The sequence below is a fragment of the Falco rusticolus genome, chromosome 1, assembly GCF_015220075.1.
Source record: "Falco rusticolus isolate bFalRus1 chromosome 1, bFalRus1.pri, whole genome shotgun sequence".
NCBI classification, from domain to species: domain Eukaryota; kingdom Metazoa; phylum Chordata; class Aves; order Falconiformes; family Falconidae; genus Falco; species Falco rusticolus.
In genome coordinates, this window is record NC_051187.1 from 26,094,551 (window position 1) to 26,116,976 (window position 22,426).

Below are 22,426 nucleotides of genomic sequence, written 5' to 3' on the forward strand. Positions count from 1 at the left end.
AAGGGTTTGAGGAAACTCAGAAACAAAATGGCAGCGATAGTAACAAAGCATTCTCAGTATGGTTCACATCAGATTAAGGAAGCTATTACAAGTAGGAAGGCCTACTTACAAACTGTGGTGGAGCCTAAATGAAGGAAATAATGATAAACCAAAGTACAAACTAAGGGCAAAAATTATTTATTTTTTTTCCTTGAGGGAACAATTTTGCTTCACAAGATCTGTTGTTACAGGGCCTGCCTTAGGGTGAGAGTGCTGCTCTTCTCATGAGTGAATAATTGGCTAAGAAATAGGAAACAAATCACAGAAATACTCTTTAATTTGTATGTTCAGCAAAGAGATGGAGAGTAATGCTAGAGGACAGTGGGGAAGTCTCCTAAATAAAGAGGATTTTCTTTTGATACAGAAAAAAGGTTTGGGAAATAAAAGTAGCAAATAGCAGTTTTGAAATAGAGAGGAAAGTACTACTAAGGATCATGCAGCTGATAATAGGTAACTCACTGCTACCAGCTGCTGTGGACCTTCAAATTTGTACCTGTTCAAAGCACCAGTTAGACAAACCGCTGGAAGAGAGGTTCACTGGGGAGTGTTCAGCACAAAGGTTCTTGTCCTGGCATACAAGGAAGTCCTCAAACCAGCAGATGTTAAAATCTGTAGAGGCAGGTTGAAGACATGTCACTGCATGCCTGCTCTGCCCTTTTGCCACTCAGAAATAAGATATTAAACTGAGTGTGATTTGTTGGTTGGGGTTTTTTTCTTGCCTGGCTCTTAGGCCACTATGTTTTTGATTTCTGTCCTTTTTGGTACCTGCTAGGAAAGACTGCTATCACTTGCTGATTTTTTTTTTTATTTTTATTTTTTTTTTTTTTACTGAGAATATCATGCCTGTGTGCATTGTTCCACCAGGCAGGCTGACTGTGTCAGGATGTCGAGGTAAAGCAATGCAAATGGAAGATCTGAGTCAGATGCAGGCCTCCATGCCCTTAAAGTAAGCAGGGAGCACAATGGCAGCTTTTCAGAGAAAACGTAACCTCTTCTAACTTAGTGTTCTTCTGTGCTGTCTGCATGACTTTCTCCTAACTGACAGGGCCACCTAAAGCCATTTCTGCAGATAAGCAATAAGCTTCCTCAGCTGAAAGACTTTCCTTTAAAGCTCTCGAACGGCAAAGAGCCTGTTTGCTAAGTACCTATCTGACAGTTGTCACCTGACAGGTAACCTTCTACAAAAAGAGAATTGACCACCTGAGAGCTGTATTTCAGGGGACAGCCAGTAACTAGAACTTCCCTCTGAGGAAATCTATATTTGTGTTACTGTATTTTCCTCTGTGGCCTTTGCCATTGATCTCTCCAAACTCAAGGACTCCCATGAGCATAGACAGTTACGGAAGTGTCTCCTCCTTGGCTACTTTTTGCCCATTGTCCTTACACACCCTGAGGAACCCTGAGACCACACTGAAGCCCTGGGTTATCTACACCCCCTGTTGTTTGGATACAAGGACTTGTTCGGCTGTAACTCATGTTAGTATGTAGTGCATAGAAAGTTTCATTTCTTTGCGTTCTTTAACTCTGCTATTAGTCTCTTTTTCCTAGTAGTACCATCTAACATGGGATTGAGAGTAGCCTCACAGTGCACATAGAACATCTTTAGCTTTACCCTTTTATACTCTAGAGTGATGAGACATTGGAATGAGCACCAAATTAACTCTGTGAATAGTTGTATTTCACAGCCCTGCCCCTTTTCTGCTTGAGGATGGGAGCTGGTAGGGCATTGATAAGGGAAGAAAATAGATGCCATACCTCTACCAAGAGCTATAGAAACAGTATCTCACAGAAGTGGTTTCTGCCTTCAGTACTTTGTCCACAAAAAGAAGAGGTCGTAGTGTTCTGTTCTGAAAGTGCAGAGTTTGAATCATTGTTCTCATTCAGAATTGTAAATGCTTGGTTATTTCTGTCTTCTCTGGACAGATGGACCAGTCCCACTTCTAACACTGTGTACCACTTTCACTGATGTTGATGCTTATTTAAAAAAATCTCCCTGTTTAAAGCTTCTGGGCACATGGTCCCTGAAAAAGTCTTTTGTCCATACCGTAGTGCTTCATGAGCTGTACACATACTGGTCTTTCCTGCAAGAACCACAGGTTAATCACAACCTTTGCAGTATAATAGTACGCAGGAGACTTCTTACTCATCCTGGTCAGAAAGCAGTTGAATTTTGGAAACACTGGCATCTCTGCAGAGTAACTCCCATTGTTCTTCATCTATTAGGAATACACCATGATATGGCGGGTCCCCTCAGCAGACCATTTGAGTTAACCATGAGTGGGTGCTGACAGACTCCATTCTCACGCCTATATTCTACAGATGGGAGTTCCCCTGTTTCCACCATCCCTCCAGAGCAGGTACTGATCCTGGGCTCCTTTAGACGTTATCCTCTTGATTTCTTCATTCCCTAGTCTGCAGTCTAGGTTTTATACCTTCCTCTGTCTCTTGCAGCCTGTAGCCTGAGAACAGGTAGGAGTATTCAGCCTGAGTGAATACGGGAGCTCCTTTTGACTTGATGCTTGTGCCATATGTCCTTTCTGGTTTTATTGCTGACCACTCTGCTGGCTTGTGCTGCCAGGAATGTAAGGAAAAAAAATTTAGGCTGTTATTTACAGATGCAGGAAGCCCTTACCCCAGTCAGGATTTCTGCCTTTCAGGTCAGTTTGAAGACCTCCATCTGGTCTTGACTCTCCCAAAGGCATCTTTCCCATCACTTTGGATTGTGGTGTTAAGCTCTGTGTCAGGCCACAAGGAGGGCACCAATTGCCTTCCCCTCCCTCTTATCAAGACCCACAAGCTCATAGCCCTATTGCCTCCCTGTTTAAAATGCCAGCGCTTTCTTACCATGTCTGTGCTCCATGCCTTGTGCTGGTTGAGCCCTAGTTGGAGGTGGTTCCTTCAGGTAGTAGGAAGTGCATGGAGCTGAGTTGAGAACCAGGAGCTGTGGCTGCATAGAGCAGCGAGGTGTCACCAATCAAACTAACACAGGTGCCTCTTTGATGTGTTTTTATTTTGCATGTTTGAGTTCAAGCTCATGCAGAACAGTTCCCCCTCCCAGAAATCCTGGTTCTTGCTCAGGGCAAATTGGGAAGGCTCAAGTACCTCTTGTAGATGTTCTCCCTTCCTGGTCCCATTTCCTTTTTCAGCAGGAACAAAGTTGTGCCAGGGCTTAACCCTAGCTTTCTTACAAGGACAATACCTGCTTTCTCACGCTTGCCAGCAGCCTGTGTTTTCTTTCCCAAAGCCACGTAACACTGGAGAATACAAGTGCCATATGCTGTTTCCAGTGCCCTTTCATTTTTACAGTAAGACAAATGTATAGGGAATTTCCTCCCTTAGATTTGCAGCCATGGGGCAAAGCCAGGAAAGCTCAGGCATGGTCTTCTCAGGTATTTTTCCCAGCTGGATCCTGTGGTATATTGCCAGCAGTGGCTGATGTTTCATCATGACCTAGGCAGCCTTCTCAACATGACTGAGAAACAGTCCTCTGCAGGGCAACTGTTTTGAAGATTAATTTATGCCATTCCCATATTGTGACAGATTCTTCATAATGAAATATGGTTTTGGACCAATCCCAAAATTTGCCCCAAGGGTTTGGAAGCAATTTGATACCAAATATTCTAGAGGAAATTTTATTTAGCAGAAGTCCAGTAGACTTAAAAATGATAGTCCTTGCAGTAGTCTGTCTGTAGACCTTCCAGTGAATGTTGGAATACTAATTATTCACTGTAAGTGGCATCTATAGGAAAAAGACACAAGTTATATTGTAACAGGTTTGTGAATGCCTGTTGGAACCCATGACCAAGCTTTAGTCACTACTACTTTTAAATTGCCTTTACTAGGCTCTAGGGAGTGAAGGATATTTGGAGCTGCTCTGTCCTGTTTCTCTCAGGGAGGGTGTGCAAAGGATAGTGGTGGCCAAAAGATCTGATCTCAGTATGCAAAGTGAGGATGCTCTGCAGGGTTGGAGTATACTGAAGCAGGTGACTGGCAAGAAACTGTTTTTCTTCCATTTTTAAACAATCAATCCTGTATTTTATTAGAGTAATTAATTTACTAACTGAATGCGAATTGTGAGGCTGTTCCCCTAATAGGAAAATACTAGAACTCTGAAATATTTTCTTTTCAGATATGTTCTTTACTAAATATTTCTGCCAGAAAAATAAGCATTGCAGATACTATTATTCCAAGAGAAGCCAGAACAGCATCTTTCTCTAGTTGTTGCTTGGCTCATCTGAGCTTATGCCCAAGAAGAAAAATTAGATACAGAGTCTTCTCTGTGGCTGGTGAGGATCACATAGTGGTCCTTTGCAGTTGTTTCCATGTAAGGTTGATTTTGCTAGTCTTTCACTTCCCTCTTCTAAGGAGCAATCCTCTTCTAGAAGATAAGTGATTAGTTTTATTTTCTGTAAATGAGCTCTGAAGTTCAAATTGAATCCCTGCCTCCGTCAGGTGAGGAGGCTCCATGGCACCCTAGAACAGAGTTGGAAAAGAGCAGAATTTCGGGCTGTCTTAAAGCCAGTTTAAATCTACAACCCAGCGTTAAAACTTGATTGTACTCTGGAACTGCAGAGAGAATTCCTTATGCAGAGAACTCTGCAAAATTTTTCCTCTTTTAGATTCAGCTAACTGCTGATTATGATTCCTGTCCTGAAGGACTTTTTGAGCAGAAAGGTTTAAATTAAGCTAATGAATATGGTTTTCACATACTGCATTTCAGCTTTCAAGTTAAGGTGAGCTGCTTGGAAAGGAAGACTCCAGCACTTGCAGAGGATACAGCCTTCACAGTCACAAATCTACATCAGCAGTTGTGATATAAGCTAGGACATACCCTTTGTTAATCTAGGGACGACTTGGGTTAATGAAAGAAGTTGAAGACTCTGCAGAAGGAGTGATTAAATTGCCATGCTATGCAGTGCATAGCATGTTAATCTTTTCTAGTGCATCTAAAATGACGTTCAGATTACTTAAACGGACTGCAACTTAGTGAATCTAATCCCTGGGGTACATGACTAAATTCAAATGCCAATGTTTTAATAAATTTAATGGGGAAAAACCTATAAATCAGTTCTGTGGTGTGTTTGGGTTTTTTTCCCTTGGAATTGGCTACACCTGGGGACCTTGAAACAAGGCCAATCTGAGTCAGAATGCTTATGCCAGCATTACTGGAAGTGATCCACCTTGCACCATGGGGTTGGGTTATAGGTTACTTGTCATCCCTGCCCACTAATAATAATGAACTATTTAGAAGAAGGAATTGTGTCTCTGTGGCAAGACATTAGCTGATGTTGGTGCATGTTGTATCTTTCAGGTTTCTTTGTGACAGTCAGAGGGATTTGGATGAGCTGCTGAGTTGCCTGCACCCACAAGGAGTAAGAGAAAGCCAGTTAAAGGAGCGTTTGGAGAAAAAGTGAGCCTGCTCTTTTTTTTTTTTTTTTTTTTTTTTAGTGTGTCTTCTCAAAGTCAAAGTGTATCCTTGTCACAAAGCTGTTCCATTCCTGGAGCAGCATTCTGTGCTTTGTTTGATCATGCCTGTGCTGAAGAGGGAAGGATATTAAGGATGAGAAACTGCTGTTTTTCTTAGGCAGTAACTGCAGGTTCTTGTTAAATAATGCTCTAAGCTGTGAAGAGGTTCTGTCAGTCTTTGAGTAGCTCCTTGCAACTGGAAACAAAGGCAGTGCTGTTTCACTCAGAGCCAGAACTGCCACGTGCTTTCAAGCATCTTTCAAGGACTATTCTGCACTGGTGGAGCATGGAGATCATGATGGATAGCATTGTTGCTCCAGTGCCTGCACGGCTCATGGGGCTGTGGCCTGCATGTATTCAGAGGTTGGTTTTGATTTTCCAGGTATCAGGACATCGTGCACTCTATCCATTTGGCTCGGAAACAGAACCTGGGCCTCAAATCCTGTGATGGCAACCAGGAACTGCTGAACTACCTCCGAAGTGATCTAATTGAGGTTGCAACTCGGCTGCAAAAAGGAGGCCTGGGATATGTTGATGTGACACCAGAATATGAAGCAAGAGTAAGTAATCAGCAATGTAGTACTGAGCAAATCAAGCACAAGCTGATACTTTCTGTAGGTCTTGAGTCTTTTGTTTTCCCCAGACAATTTTCTCATGTGTCCTCTCTTTCTAAACTAGTGTTTCAATGTTACGAAGATGCTGGCTTGAGGTCCTTTTAGTGTAGGTGTATCATAATGTTGGAGCTAGGTGTCCTGCGCAGCTGTTAAACTGTCCTTTTTCCTTCGTCTGGTGGTATACTTCCTCATGGAGCATCAGCAGAACTCTTTGTAACTTCTTCAGAGCCAGCATATCTTGTTGAGACAGCAGTTTCCCATTTTGGAGTGTTGGATACTTTTTGGTTGTTTTGGTTTTTTTTTTTTATAAATTCAAACCACTTTAGGCTCGGGGTAATGATTGTATCCCTGTTCCAGGACCTAAAGGGTGTTCATGGGTATGTGAGCACAAGGAGGTTACTGTGCAGTAAACCAAAATATGCGGTTTTAGTGCTCTGGCTAGTTCAGCCTAACTCAGATGAGTGTTACTGGTGCACTGAGTGTCTTTAGGGGGGGGATAAATGTGCCTCATATGGATAGAGTACACACTCTTGTGACTAGCGCGTGCTCCCCCTACCAAGTGACATTGGCTTGGAATGGTTAAAGCTCTGGTTTAGCTGCACCCGGAGTCACTGCAGAGACTTCCCTGTGTAGATGAGACCATAAGTATTAAGAGGAGGGGAAAAGTGAAGTCACTGAAGGAGCGGAAGAACAGTTTAGTGCTTGGTCATGATGGATTTGGGATTTTTCGTGTGGGGTTCTTTGTTTTTTTTGAAGGCGTGATGTTTTTTTCTGAACAGTGCTATGCATGATCATCAGCTAGGTATGAACTAGCAGAACCAACAGCAATATGCTGATTCCATAACCAAATACGGTAGATGTGATAATTAATGCAGTGTTCATATGTATCAATTTGCAGGGCAGACCCACCTAAACCAGCACAGAGTAACATCCAACTGTTATGTGATCGTATGCTCTTCCTAACAGGTATACTCACTAGAGAGCCTGAAGGATTTTGGAGAGTGTGTGATAGCACTCCAGGCTGGCGTTGTTAAGAAGTTTCTGCAAGGTTTCATGGCCCCCAAGCAGAAGAGAAGGAACCAAGGAGAGGACTATATTGCCAAGGCTGAGGAGATAGATGAAGACAAGAAAATGGCAGAAGAAGCTAAGGTATTGCTCACTTCAGGGCTCTGTTTCAGTCTCGTAGTACCGCTCTTTGAGCAAGGACAATAAGCTTCATCGGGTACTAAATCCTGAACAGCTTCTCCTCATTCCAAGTTTGGAGTGCAGTGGGTTTGTTGTTTTTACGGCCGGGTGTTCCCTGACTATATTGAAGAGTAAAGGTATTGGCAAAATGAAAATCGTGCTGAGGAATTACAGTAATTCTTTCTGTGGACAGGAAATAATGTTTGACTTCCTTCAAGTATAAATTGGGTACTTTAATAAAAGCATATTATGGAGCATTTTTACACAACAGGAGTTGTATCTGTCAAGAGAGGATTGATGGTGGCTTAATGCCTTTGATCCTTGCAGTCACCAAAACCTCAGCGTGTCTCTCCTTTATGGGAGTTAAGTTCAGGTAAATATCAGTGTTGTGCAGGAAGAGACACTAGCCATCATATGCATGGAGACACCCATAGAAGATGACAAACTGTGGATTGCACACAGCTTGCCTGGACATCTGAGGAAACACACCATATGTGCCTGAAGTAGAGAAGTGGTATTGTGGGGCTGAGTACATAGCCTTCCAAATCAAAGTTCAGATGGGATGGAGAAGGGCTGTGGAGGATTTGGTAGGGTCCTGCAGGCAGTTGAGCTGTACCAGTGTGTCATCCTAAGAGGGATAATGTGCAGGGGTGGTTTCTATGCTCTTTAAGTTGAATGAGCCATTAGTGCCTCATGACAAGACTTTCCCCACTGCCCCCCCCAAGTCCCCTGCCCTGATTGATATTTCAGCAGAACTAGCAAGATCAGGATTGGAACAACAGAAGCATTTGAAATTGCCAACTTAAAAACCGAAGTCCTAGATGCTTGACTGGTTCTGGGTGTGGGTTTTCTGGGGTGTGGTTTAGGTTTTTGTTTTGTTTTTTTGTGTGGTGGTTTGGTTTTTTTTAACATCTCACTGTATGCTGAACATCAAGTCTTTGCTATGCTGTGGCATTGCCATGTTAGCAAGATATTTGGATAGACACTAGAAATTTTCAATTTCCCAGTTGTCCTGAGTGTTTCAACTTTGTTAACTCTGAGTCTTTGAGTCCTTAGTGCAAAGGGAATGGAAGGCTACCTTATCCTAAAAGCTATCAGCAGAATACAGAGCTGTAAAAATCAGTTCTGTCTGAGACAGTGTCTGGATCATCACATTTCCTGCATCTACAGCAATACCATATCGTGCCCTACTATCATGTGTCTTATAGCTATAACCATAAGGGTTGTACTTGTAAAGCATACTTTAAGGGTAACATCAGATTTACTATGACATCTAAATGGATAGTAATTTAGCAGCATGAGCTCTGTATTTGAGCCCTGGTCACTTCCCTACTATTGCTAAAGCTGTATCAGGTTTCAAACCCAAGCTTTTATTTGCCTGAAAATTGAGCCATTTTGATCGTTAATGTTGGTTAGTTTCTTCATTCTGCCTTAGACCATTGCTGTCTCTCTTAATAACATGGTTACCAGGCATTATTTGTTACAGTAAGGCCAGGCTTGCGTAGTGTGCTTCATTCTAGCAATTGCAGAATTTTCAGCTACAGCAACCTAGTTAGACAAAGTGCTCTGTGTGGCTGAAGCTGCCTGATTTGTACTTTCTCCTCTGTAAACCAGCTGGAACAGTAGGATTTCTGAATATTGCTGTACTTTAAATCATAAGTTGTTTTTTTTTTTTCCTAATATTACCTAATTTGTCTAATGTGACTGCATACTTAGCTATACAACTGAGCCTTATAGGTGTATGGCTACAGATTTAAGTATTGCCAGTCTGAGTATGCAGTCATGCAGATGTCCCTCCAGAGCACTAACTTCTGTCCTGTGCTGATGTCTCTGGAGCATTTATTTAACGCGGTGCAGTGGTTCAGTGCTTTCTTATATCTGGCTTAGAGCTTTCTAGACACTTGTGGTAGTACAAGCAATGTTCAACTTTTGTTGGATTTTGGGGTTGGTTTCTTGGGTGTGTGGTTTTGGGGTTTTTTGGGGGTTGGGGTTTTTTTTTTGCCTCAGTTTATCTACAATGAGCTTTCTTTTTGCCAAAGCAGAAAACCCTTATAGGTGACCTTGAAGGAGCAGCCCAGATCTTAGATATAGTTATCCATTGAAAAAAAACTGACTGACTAGGCTTTTAAAGACAAATCTCTTGCATGGGTCAAGAATTATGAAGTCTTTTAGAGCCAGAACTGCACTGAGAGAGAAAGCAGGTAAAATACAGCATAGCCATACTGGAAAAACACACTTAATATACTTACAGACTATACAAGTGAATTTGCAGTCCTGTGGTATGGTTATGTCTCATTTTCCCTGTGAGAAACAAGTTATGGCTTAATAAGCACCCGTTTGCTGACATAATTGTCTATACTGAGGGTTCCTGCTGGCTCAGCTACATAGCTAGAGAGCATACTGCTGGGCGGCGATGTAGACCTGGCTTATGGCTGTTTCTGCAAATTAGTCTTGTATCTCTGTTTCTGCAGATGTTGCCACTTCTAGTGGCAGTACCGCTCTGGACTATCCCAGAACAGGAGAGGGACTATGTGACCTCTTGGCAGCATGAGATTGCAGCACAGCCACCTGAGCATAGTGAAGAACACTGGTATATTATCCATCACTGCCACTGGCTTTCAGTGGTGTTTGCAAGGGAGAAATCTAGGGTGTCAGTTCACCTGCAGACAATACCTCAAAGACCAGCTTCACAACCAAGCAACTGCAGTTTCAGCTGTTCAGGGGGATTTCTGTCGTCTTAGGATACCAACTGGGGAGTCTTTCGAACTGGAGGTTTGTCCACCTTTACCAAAGCAGACATTTTCTGTCACTGAAGTTGAAATGTGACTGAGGACTTCTCCTTCAGTATTTTTGTTTTCAGTCTTCTTTCAGTCTCCTGTTTTGCCTAGTTGGCAGTCTGAACTCCCTTGATAATGGTACTGCTAAAATGCCATAGTCTCATGATGCTTGGGAAGCAAGGCTAAAAATCTGTTAAATTCCACAGGCTTGAGGAGAAAGATCTTAAGCAAAACTTGCCAACAGTTTTTGCAGATTTATCTTGGCCCAGCAGTTACCCAGTGTGTTAACAGCAAAACCCATGGAACAGTTACTTGGAAAATCAATTACACAGTATGTGAAGCACCTCAACAATGTTCTGCAAAGAAATAGCACAGTGCTGTGTAATCTGCCACAGTAGGCTGTGCAGGTTTCCGTTTGTCTTGAATGTCTCAGGTTCCAGGTTCCACACTAGCAATGGCAGCAAGGATGCTGGCATTTTAGAATAGCTTGTGTTTTTTTTCCAAGCATCTAATATATGCTGTGCTTCCTCAAATTCAGTCAGAGGAGAATGTGCAACTCTGCAAAAATCCTGGGTTTTGTTTGGCTCCCAAATTGCTGTCAGCTGCAGAGTTTAAATTTTCCCATCTGACACTTCACTGTTTGTTTTCTCATTCTCCTGGGGTAGAAGAACATTTAACTTGAGTCCTATTATGTCCCTGTCATGTCTAGGCCATCACCTCATTGTTGTAAAGCAAAGGATTAACGTTGGAGTTGAACATGCAGTGGCTCTGGATTACTTCTCTGTTCTGGTGCATTTCCGATTTGCCACAACGTTGTTTCTAAACCTCCAGAGCTGAGTTTGAGATTTCACATGAGGCTTGCTATGTGCGGACTCCAGCAGTTGCCTTCATGCAAATCTCAGGTTTAATGCTTTCACCCTCACTTGCAGCTAATTCGGGGATTTCACGTGCACTGAGGCCATCTTGTCTCAGGAAAACAGCTGGTTTCATATTTGGGGCTCCAGGTGCTTTGCCTGTCAAATCTGACTGTAGCTGATGTCACGGTCCCCTCTGCCAGCTGAGCAGCGTGGAGGACCGGGAGGACCGAGTGTTGTGGTGGCCTTGGGTGTCTGCGGTACCCGCTGGAGGGCAGCACAGGCCGCTCCAGCACACCACGCTCCAGTGCTGGTGCCAGCTGTCTCCGAACTTTCATCCTGTGTTTTACAGTTCTAGGTTTCTGCCTTTTATTTTCTTAGCCTGATGATTATTTGGGTTAGACTTTCAGAGCAGGAATTTAGTGGAGTTCACATAGGTTGTTTCAGCCTGGCCGTGAAATGCAAAAGGGCTCTACTGTTATGAACAAACTGTCTGATCCAGTGAGGCTGGTTATGGATAAACCACAAATAGGACTGCTGAGGCTGTATAGAAGAAAAGAAATATAGAGTTGAGCTTTGGTTAAGGGCCCCAGCTAAAGGATATAAAAACATCTTCAGACTGTAGCAAGCTGTGCCTGTGCTTCGTTGTAAGCTGTTAGGTCTGTCTGCAGGTTGCTTCAGCCATGGAGAAGTGGAAGACAGCAATCCGTGAGGCCCAGACCTTCTCCCGTATGCACGTGCTGCTCGGGATGCTGGATGCCTGTATCAAGTGGGATATGTCAGCAGAGAATGCCAGATGCAAAGTGTGTCGCAAGAAAGGTATGCATTCCTGCCCCACGCCTGCGCAACAGTTGGAAGCTGTCACCTCTCCATGCCCTGCTTAGGCAACATGCCCTTGTAGTCTGTCACTCTGTCTTTGGCTGTATTTTGAGTTTTGAACATCAGGATTTAATCAGAAGCGCTGATCTCACAGAAGCGTTTGACCCGAACTCCAATAAACCATTCTTACAAAACTGATACACGGTCTTGCAGAACATTGCAGAGCTGCCGTCCCCTGAATATTTAGGGCACTTAGACACAAGTCATCTACAGATCCTTCTGGGAACACTTGTGCCACTCCATTCCCTGTTTCATTTTTTAGTTTGAATGGTCTTTGAGCCTCTGAGCCTTGTCAGTTAATCCCGTCTTTTACAGAAAGAACAAGCAAGGAGAGGCTGGGGAGGTAGCTGTCCTTTGTAAGGCTGGGGAAGTAACTGAACAGGTGGCAAGGGGCTACCTTCTCTGTATCCACTACAGTATGAAGGGCTTTAGAGTCTTGCAGGTGGAGGGGATAGTAAGAGTTGTCACCAGTGGTGGAGTGCTAGTATTTGTTCTGCCATAACCTCTCCTTTTGGATGGAAGCCTGGAGGAAACAGCTTGGTAGTACATTCTGCCTCATCATGTGCTTTTTGTCTCACTTTCTATTTGCTGAAACACTACTGGGAAATGAGGGCAGACAGACCTCAGTGGGAATGCTGGGCTACTTTTTGTTTACCAAAAGACTGTGCCATCCACCTCTTCAAAGAAATAAGGGCCGAAATGGTACAACATTCTCCTTCACTGTAGAGCCTCAGGGATATTCCAAACCAATGCAAAACCTGTCCTATTTGCTGTTGAGGGGGGATTCTAGGCAAATGCAAGAGGGTGCTCACCTGAGACTAACAGATTTTTGTTCCACAGAAATTAAGAACTGGTATGTTGGAGAAAGAGATGCTGGCAAGCTCTCTGCACTTTTTTTTTTTTCTTCTTTAGTAATGAAATAGCTGGCTCAGGACTATCTCCATGTTTCCCTGCATCAGTGAGAAGCACAGAGAGACTAGTTCTGCTGCATACTGATTGCCTTTTTTGGCTTGCTACCTTAAGTAGAAAGAAGATGCTGTGCAGGTTAACCACACTGAGGCTAGAATAAGAATAGCTGCATTTATAGCTCCTTGCTAGGCTCTCGGGCATCTTTGCAGCAGATTTCTCTTTCCCTTTGTTTGGCTTGATTTAGCCTGGGTGGAACCAATTTGGCAGGTTTCCACCTTTGCCACAAATGAAATCTTTGTAGGGCAAGGGACTTTTTTGTTTCTGAATGCTGCTGGTGTGCACTGCAGTGGTGAAAACAAGAAGGAAGGGTCCCTGCTGGCAGAGGGTACTTTGCATCTTTCTTTTGCTTTGTCCTGACCTCCCAGCACTGCAGCAGCTTCTGCTTCTCAGGTTGGGCCAGGCTGTGGCACTTGTAACAAGTAAGTTGTGCTCTCCTAGGTGAAGATGACAAGCTGATCCTGTGTGACGAGTGTAACAAAGCCTTCCACCTGTTTTGTCTGAGACCGGCACTCTATGAGATACCAGATGGTGAATGGCAGTGCCCAGCCTGTCAGCCTTCTACTGCCAGGCGCAGCTCACGAGGCCGGTGAGTGAGCCTCCTTTCCTTTGCGTTGCCACAGAGGGACAGTTCTAGCTGCCCTTTCACAAGACAACCAAAACAGCCTGAAACAGAGCCCACTTAAAAGGTTTGAAATTAGCTTAGTTAACTCGGTGACACTGGAACAATAGAAAAGCGTTTTTTCAAGCTGTAACTTTGAGCACACCTGTGTTATGCTGACCCATGACAACAGGAGTTTTAATAAATAACTTGTTTGGCAGTGAAAACATGCACAAAACATCAACCAAAATCAGCTGTGCTAAGGGCTGTTGTTTAACTGAGCAGCTAGTTGAGTTGCTTTCTCATGGGAGTGTAGCTGGTAGCATTGCAGCTCTGTAGTTCACTGGGCTAAATTACTGTTGTGCTCTTGTCAAGTTATAGCAGGCATTACTCCAGGTTGCCACTCAGTCCCTACTGTGCTACTACAAATCAGGCTACAAAATGCCACTCCGTGGTTTTCTGGACCTGATAAACCTTAACAAGGCAGGAGTCCTTGTAGGGCTAGAGAGGGAACATGATTTGAGGAAGAACCAAAAAGTTGTTCTATGCAGCAGAAATTAGTAGCTGCCTCCTGACAACAAGGGATTGAATTATGGCTTGGGGTTTTTTTAATTGCAAGCTGGAAGTTAAATGTATGTGAAATGTATTTTTATTTTTACAATGTATGTCCAGCGTTGATTGTGACTCTGTGCTGAGTCTACCCGCTTGTCAGCGAGGTGAGGCTATCAAATGGCATCTGAAGCATAAGCAATCAACAGATCCTCCCTTCCAGAGCAGCAGCACAATAGGAGGTGTACTAGCTTGTAATGTGCAGGTGGTGTATGGCCTTAAAAGTATTACTTACTCCCTGGGCACCATATAAGGGTTCATCAGGCTTGTACAAAAATGACAGGGCTTCAATGCAGCTGTTCTAGCCTGAGATCATAGTTACTTTGATGTGGCAGAGTCACCTGCAAGCTGCTTGGCTCCTGGACGAGAGCCATCAGGTGGGGTAACACCTGTCTTATCTGCTTTCTGTTCTTGTCTTTCGAGCTGAGGTAGGAAAAAAATTTCAGCCTGGAAGCACTTTTGCCCTGCCTGTACTGTGGGAGCTTGCTCCTTTTACTGCTCAAGATCCTCTTTCTCGAGAGGATTGAGACTCTCACAACAGCTTTGCCTTTGTCCCCTTTTGCCTGTGCATGCTGTTTTGTTTTCCTGGTTTTGTAATGGTTTGAATGCTTCAACAGACACATGCGAGAAGTCAGAACTGTCCTGGGCAGGGAGTCTCTGTGGCTTCTGGTATCAGCACATGAGAAGCCTGGTGCTCTGCTCACAAATAATACTAAATGAGCTCTGTTTCCTATAGTGCACATCCAAGTGGCATGACAGTGGAAGGAGGTAATGGGTAAAATACTCCTGCAGAAACAAAAAAAGCCCCCCTCCTGCAACTCCTTAGGCCAGGCCTGCAGACCTGGGTAAAAGAGCAGCATATCCTCTTGGGGAGGAGTAATTGTACAGCAGTCACAATCCTAAAATCCGTTATGTGGTCAAGGTGCCTAGAACAGCAAAAAATACACAGATTCAGCTGTTGGGGATTTTCAGCCCAGATGTTCAGACGGTAGCCTGGGAAGTGCCCTTTCAGCTGTGGCTACAACTTGATACTCTCTGAAATGCTGCAGACTGCTTCAGTCTGAGGCTGGGTATTTATTTTACATTGAGGTGGTCAGCAGGTCTCTGCCTGTGAACAAACAGTACAGAGGGCCCAGGGTCTGGTACAACAGATGTGTTCACCTGCCTTACTCTAGGAACTATGCAGAGGATTCTGATGAAGATGAGGATGAAGAAGGCGAGGAAGCTTCTGATGAACCAGATGCTGAGGAGGAAGAGGAAGAGGAAGAAGATTATGAAGTTGCTGGACTGAAATGTAAGGCTTTAACCATGCAGGAAAGTACAGTAAAATACTAAGACTTTGCCTTCAGTGTCCATCCTATTTGGAACTTGTGCTTGTCCTCACACAGAACAGGATCTTACTTGGAAACAGCGGGAGATGTCACAGGGGAAGGCTCTGGTGGTGCTGTACATTACCTGGGGAGCTGGAGTGAACTCTTGTCTCTCTGTGATGGGGTCAGTGCTTGCAGAGATTGAAACTGCAGTGAGCTATCACTTGCTGCCCTGTCACTCCCCTGGGGACGCTGCCAAGACTGTTAAGAGTGCTGTGAGGTGGTCAGCAGAGGCTGCAGCGGGGCAACAGCATTATCAGTTACTGGTACCGGCGGTCTCTGCGCCCACAGGGTTTGTTGGTAAACTGGATGCTGTTAATAGATGCTTATGGAGCTTTAATCACAGCCCCCTTTCCTTTTTCCCTTTCCATCAGCTCACAACCTCTTAAGTGCAGAATTTCTAGTGATGTGGCAAGGAGGCATTTTCAAATAGCAAGACCAGTGCTTCCTCTGCCCAGTTCCTGTGGTAAGGCACAGTACTTGAGGTGTAGCGTGGCCTGGACCGCCAGCACCCTTTGATTGCATACAGAGACTACTTGGGATGCATAACTGGTGCATTCCTGGGCAGCTGTGTGGAATAAAAGAGCATTTTCTAGACTCCTCGCTGACTGCTTCTCCACTTAACCACTTTTTAGTGTATGTATCCACTTTGTTTTTAGGGGAATTCGACTCTCCCTCATTTGGGCAACTTGATGCACTGAAGGTCGGTCTTGAAATGGCACACTGCCAGCATTTGCTTTCTGTCAAAATGCCCGTGACTGACATAAAATTAACTTCAATTTGTCTTAACCAGGGTAGATGGTGGAATCTGGAGACTGAGACCCAAAGGATTATCCCATGTTCTTTCGAGGGTTTCCATCCAGATCTATCAGTCTTGATTCCCTTGCTTTATTCTGGTTTCAGGGATGTTCACTGATACCCTGGCTATGTACACTGCTTGTTGTTCTGCGGTGTATCCATGTCCACACTTGGAGTGTGTTCAGCCTATGTTGCACAGCCAAGTCAGGAGCTGAGCCAAGGTTTCCAAACAATAGCAAAAGAGGGCTACAGTCACTAAAAATAAAGTGCTAAATGCAACCCCTGGCTTGAAAGAGCATTAACATGGAAAGGTCACTGTGGAAAACTTTTTGTTTTAATAGAGAAGTCCTATTAATCCTCATGGTGTTTATCCTGAGGCATATAACCTAGAATGTTGGATTGTCAGACATTTAACACGTGCCACACGCTTGAGACACAAGCAGAGCGACAGCAGGCAGACGTCCCACTGCCCTAACGCACGTTCCTCATGTGGGGGGCCCGGCAAGATGATTTATTGGACAGGGCTGCATTAGAGGCCACAGATGAAATGCTACAGCCCCCTGGATACGGCTTGCTCAAGCACTTGTGACCAGATGGAAGGAGCTTGGCTGGGGAACACCAACACATTCTCCTGATACAGAGGAGTCATGAAAGAAACTTAAGACAAGGGAGTGTGTCAGCACACTTGCATTTTTATCAGTGTGAAGGTCTGACAGGCAGACTAACAAACAGGCAGGGGCCTTTCTGTGGGATATAATGCAGCAGCCCTGGTCCTGAGGAATAAAATTCCATTGTTTCCCACTTGCACATGGAGCAGCTTCTGACTGCAGTAACTCGACACTTCCCCTGCACAAGGTTCACTTTTCAGGGGGGGCTTAGCAACTGGCTTATCCCACTTTGTGGGTCACTTGTAAATGCTTGGTAAAGCGTCCCTCCCCGAACCAGTGAGGAGCCGGAAACAGGGGAAACTGCAAGTTTCTGCTCCTGGTGCTTTCAGAAGGGATGTTGCAGTTATGTTTGAGACAGTTGTCCTTGCATTACTTCCCCTGCCCTCCCTCGAGTCTTCATGCATCACTCTTGGCACTTGGCCCTGCAGGCAGAGGGGCTTGCTGTTGCAGCCCTGGGCCAGCCTTACCTGCGGCAGAGAAGCTGGAAGCTCCTAGGTCTCCCTTGGAGCTGACAATCTGCCAGTGCCGTTGGCTGGTGTGTGTGACCACCCTTTAGTAGAGGGCTGTTGCCAGACAGCAATGGCCTCTTTTTGGACGGGAGGCGATTACCCACTTATCTCATCTGGAAATGGTATCAAGCACAGCTGACATGAGCATGTGTTGAGTGAGCACGGGCTGACGAAGCTGGGCTGTTGCAGTCGTCCGTGGGTTCACTAGCTCCTCTGTACTGTGAGCCAGTCTCTGCCTGGTGCGTAGTGGCTGGGCAAAGGGCTTGTGATCTGCTTCCAGGTTAACCCATTCCTCTGAGTTCATGATTTATGTGTTTCAGTGAGACCCAGGAAGGCAGCCCGGGGCAAGCAGAGCACAGCCATGTACTCCTCGAGGCAGGGAAGGCACCAAAGGAAGAAGCAGTCACTGCACCCTGCCAGGGGACCCCGGCAGCGGGCTGCACCTGTCAACGGCGCAGACATTGATGAGCTGGTAAGAGCCAAATTGCTCCCCGGAGGCTGCTCACATCATGAGTTATAAACGAAATGGGTGTCATGCTTCCTTCCCTCCCCTTCCCAGAGAAATACTCTGAATCATATTGTGAAACCCGGGCTGGGCTGGGGGCGGGTTAACAAAGGAGGCATATCCTTAAGGGCCCAGTACAAATGGAGCAGATATGCCAGGCATCTTTCCCCAGCCGCTTTCACACATTGTCCCCCTTGAGTAGCAGGCAGCCTGCAGCTTGTTAAAGGGTTTTAAATAGTATCCATATGTCTCTGCAGAGAGGTGGGAGGACTGAGGGGGTCCTGGATGGTCAGAGAATGCCAGCAATGTTGGACCCTTGCTCCCCAGCCTTGGCTGTTTTCTGACAGTTGTTGTCCGTATGGTCACTCCCCAACCTCCAGGACATAATTTGGCTGGTTTAGGTTTCACTTGACATTCAAAAAATAAAACTGTATGCTCCTGAACAGAGCAGTTTTGTGCATGTGTGCGCGCTAGGCGGGGTGGCGCTGCAGTGTGCTGTGCTGTTTGTCCTGGGGAGGGACACGCCACAGGGGATACGTGAGGATACTCTAGCGCTGTGGGCCACGTCACAAGCCTCTGCTAGATCTGCCATCTGTCCGCTGACTGGCACTAGTAGTGCTGGTATATCCTGTCACTCTTCTTGAGGGGTCTTGATTGTGATCTTTGGGCTCCCTGCTACTTATGCTGGTTGTGGGTGGGCTGGCTGGTGGATCTGCAGTGTCCTTTTAGCTGGTCTGCGTTACAGATTGGAGGGCAACCAAACCAGCAAGCATGGGCTACCACAGCCAGCCTAGAGGGATATTCAAGTGGAGAAAATCTTACTGGAACTGGGTCAGGGGCTCTGACAAAACACTGACTTGGGGAAGAGGAGATTTTCGTTTACCATTTTTCCTGGGAAGAGAGCAAAGCTGGGTCAGGAATAGTTCCCCGTGTTGCGGAGCCTTCCCATCATCTGACGTACCCTAAGCAGTGATGCCTTGCGAGCTGAGGGGATGTCCCTGTACTGGTGGCTGACCTGCTGCGGATCCCAGGACAAATGGCTGACCTTGTGTTCAGCCTGTGTACGGGACAGCAGTGCTCGAGGCATCAGCTGCTCTTTGGTATTTAAAACGGCACGGTTGGCTCTGCAGTGTCAGTACGGCAGCACAAGTGCTTTCTCCCTCTGCCTCTTGCATGCTGTCTGCCGGGGGCTCGGAGAAGGGGGGGGGAGGGAATTTATGCTCTCCGATTCACTCGTTTATTCTTTGGCTGCTTGTTTTGACCATATTGTCTTTGAAACTGTCTTGAAAAAGCTTGCTGCCCTCAGAGAAAAGACGGGCTGCTTGTGAGTTATTCCCACCAGAGCTTCTGGATGGGGCTCCTGTTCTGTAACTCAAGCTGCCACTGTCTGTCTTGGCTGTTACCATCAGAGGTCCTGCAGCAGAGCGGTTTGCCTCTTGATTATTGTGGAAGATGACTGCATTTGAACGATTAGAACTTTGTGCAGCAGTACGACATATCCCCAATCGTTAAGACACTGGCTTGTATGCAGGAGGATTGAAAAGAAGCTCTGCTAAGAACTAGCTGCTTTGGCCTCAAAACTGTTTGCTGAACACTAAAGCCCGTAGTGGTTCCCTGTTTTTTAACAGCATCCATTGTGTGGGCAGGTCCTTCAAACAAAGAAGACGGCACGTCGCCAAAGCCTTGAGTTGCAGAAGTGTGAGGAAATCCTCAGCAAGCTGATCAAGTACCGCTTTAGCTGGCCCTTCAGGTGAGGGCAGGTGGCAGCCTTCTCCGTGGGCGCAGGACTGTCTGCAGGCAGTGTGTAGGTGTGGGTTGGCCGTGCTGCAGTCCTGCCGCATCCACTCGCTGGCTGCAAGAATGGGGTTTCAAAAGCAAGTTATGGATGGGAAGGAAGGCAGTGAAGCTGCTCCAGAAGAAACCACCATGCTCTCTCAGTCCTCTGCTGGACTGAAGACGTGGGGCCCTTCTGAGGTGGTGTAACAGGGCGATAGGCTCTGGACCGAAGAGGGGGAGGGTGGGGTGGGTGCTTTCTGCAGCCCCCAGGATTTGCAGGGCACTCTAGTGACTGAGAGGAGGCAGCCATACCTGCCACATGTCAGTCCCCGTGCCTGGACCAGCTCTCTGGGCAGAAGGACAAGCTGCTGTCCTTCCCGTCATCATGCCGCGGCCACCGCAGGGCTGACGTGACTGTAGCACTGTTGAGGTGCTGCTTGGGCTTGTTATGGCGCCGTGGGGGTGCGGGTCAGGGCTGCTGCTTGAGCGAAGGGGGTGGGGGTGATTCTTGCTCCTCTACAGCTCTGCACTGCGTGTGGCTGGGGCCGTCATTTTCCTCCTGTCTTTGTGGCTCTTCGTTCGGCAGGGAGCCAGTGACCACGGAGGAAGCTGAAGATTACTTTGAGGTCATCAGCAACCCTATGGACTTCCAGACTATGCAGAGCAAGTGCTCTTGTGGCAATTACCGCTCGGTGCAGGAGTTCCTCTCCGACATCAAGCAGGTGTTCTCCAACGCTGAGCGCTACAACCAGAATGGGAGTCACGTACTGTCCTGCCTGGAGAAGACGGAACAGTGTTTGATTGACATGGTGCACAAACACCTGCCTGGCTACACGTATGCACGCAGGAAATGCCAGAAGCTCTCTGCCAGGTGCCAGGGACTGGAGGAGCAGGAAGGGGACAGTGAGTCAGAGCCCCTTGAACATTCCCGGGGTCGGAAAAGGAAGAAATGAGGGATGGGGAGACTAGGGGGAGAGCCAGAGCTGGAGCAGGCCGTCTGGTGCTGCCATGCAGCAGGATCGGTTGTCTGGAGGGAGCTGGGAAGCAGCAGGCATTTCTCTATTAATCCAGCCTTTTCCTTGGGCCCGTCCTAGTTTTAATTTTTCTGCAGTTTCCTCAAGTATTTGGTCATCCATTGACTGAGCGGAGATGACTTGCTGCTTCCTGCAAAGGCCACAGAGCTCTTCAGGAGCCTGTCCTGCTAGGAGGGGAAGGTGGGAGGGCAAGGGGCAGGGCTGGGCAGGGGAGCACAAAGCCTGTGCCAGCTCAGGCGCTGTCAGCTTCCTTGGGACGAGCTGCTTCCTCCCCTCTGCAAGCAGCCAGCGCCGGAGCGTGGTGGGACCTCTGCCACCTCTGCCATCTGCGGCCTGTGATGTGAAACCAGCCTTGAGCTGGCGCGGGGAGGGATCATATTGCTTCACCGAAGGGCTGGGTGTGATCAGGCCAATGGGCTGCTAGTTCTTGTATGTATATATTTATATGGTGTTAATTTTGAGCCCCCAGTTGAAGGGCTGCATAGGGCAAGCAAGCACTTACATTTATGGAGATACAGCTTTCACCAGCATCCTAACACAATTGGCTTCGAGGTGCTCTTGCTTTTTCCCTCTCTCTCTTCTCGGCGAGCAATCTCTGGAGGTTGCGCTCCAAAGAGGGTTCTTCTGAGCTCAGATCTTCACATGTACACGGCAAAGAGGAGGCAGATGGCTTCCCTGCTCACCTTGAACAGCACACAATCACGTAGCCCCTTGGATGAACCGAGTGCCAGAAGCATACCAGAGAGCGTGGTTTTCTGCACACCCTGTAGGGAGCTCCAGGGCAAGGGGAGCAGCAGAAACATGTTCTGTGTAACTTTTTAAATTAATTTTCTAGTTAAAAGTGGCTTGTTTCTAGCTGTGATCTTGTACAAAGAACACCTGTAAGATACTGTTGTCTTGCTTTGGCACATGTACAGTTTATATGAAATTGTGTTTGCTTTATATTTTCCCCCTCTTAAAAATTAATTTTCCTACCAGTAGCTGGAGTTACATCGGGGGAATTGTTGGTGGGGGGGGTCTCCCAGTCCCTCTCTAGCCACGCTCTCACCATGTTTTATAGTAATACCTTCCCTAGCTCACCTCCCTCGCACTCCCCCAGCACTGCGAGGACCGTCCTGCACTGGCTGACCAGCCTGATCCTGCTGGGAGGCTGCTCTGCCGCAGCCCCAGCAGCAGGTCCTGCCGCCCAAGAGACGCCTTTTTCTTAGAGAAAAGTCAGTGTTTTTTCATCGCCTTTCCCTCTCTGTCATGACAGGTTTTGATCATACAATCAGGGCTCAAACTTTTTATTATACAAGTCCAATTTGGAACAAACCAGCCACAGGGCTGCTTTATACTGGTTTTGTAACAGAAAAGTAAAAGCCAATGTTGCAGGTCCTGTGATTTGAGAAGAAAAGAATTATTGATGAAAAATTGCAGCCTAGTTTTATGAACTTTCTAGGATTTTTTTAACAGGTATTTGTTTCAGTTCTGGACTGTTGATGGCTGCAGAGACTAGGCAGGTTTCCAGCCACTTCCCTCTTCACCTCTCCCCAGCCTCAGCCCCTGCCCCACAGAATAGCACTGACATTTGTATTTCGCACGTCCCCTTCAGAGGCTTTGTTTTGTCCTGTTCATAGAGAACATTTTCTGCAGGTCCTACATGGTGAAACCTTTGGAACTGTAAGGTTTTTTTAAAATAAATGTCATTTGGGGGGGAGGGGGTTTCTGCTAAGGGCTGTACTTGTAATAAATTGGAAAGTTAAAAATAAACATTATGTACTTGTGTTTGTAAAA

General features: G+C 46.1%; 1 protein-coding gene across 7 annotated transcripts in view; it reads left to right on the forward strand.

Annotated features, from left to right (window-relative positions):
* The window catches only part of BAZ1B (bromodomain adjacent to zinc finger domain 1B), a 50,558-nt gene extending 28,132 nt beyond the window's left edge, over nucleotides 1-22,426 (forward strand). For 2 of the 7 annotated variants that reach the window (XM_037375161.1, XM_037375164.1), the window contains 9 exons: nucleotides 5,351-5,449; nucleotides 5,888-6,065; nucleotides 7,086-7,268; nucleotides 11,607-11,754; nucleotides 13,222-13,369; nucleotides 15,166-15,284; nucleotides 17,656-17,807; nucleotides 19,469-19,590; nucleotides 20,203-22,426. In XM_037375161.1, the coding sequence (XP_037231058.1) occupies nucleotides 5,351-5,449; nucleotides 5,888-6,065; nucleotides 7,086-7,268; nucleotides 11,607-11,754; nucleotides 13,222-13,369; nucleotides 15,166-15,284; nucleotides 17,656-17,807; nucleotides 19,469-19,590; nucleotides 20,203-20,569 (1,516 nt within the window). In that variant the 3' untranslated portion in view covers nucleotides 20,570-22,426. Of the gene's footprint in view, nucleotides 1-5,350; nucleotides 5,450-5,887; nucleotides 6,066-7,085; nucleotides 7,269-11,606; nucleotides 11,755-13,221; nucleotides 13,370-15,165; nucleotides 15,285-17,655; nucleotides 17,808-18,097; nucleotides 18,284-19,468; nucleotides 19,591-20,202 lie in introns of those variants that run through there. The other 5 variants (XM_037375162.1, XR_005102226.1, XM_037375163.1 and 2 more) reach the window with 5 other exon arrangements.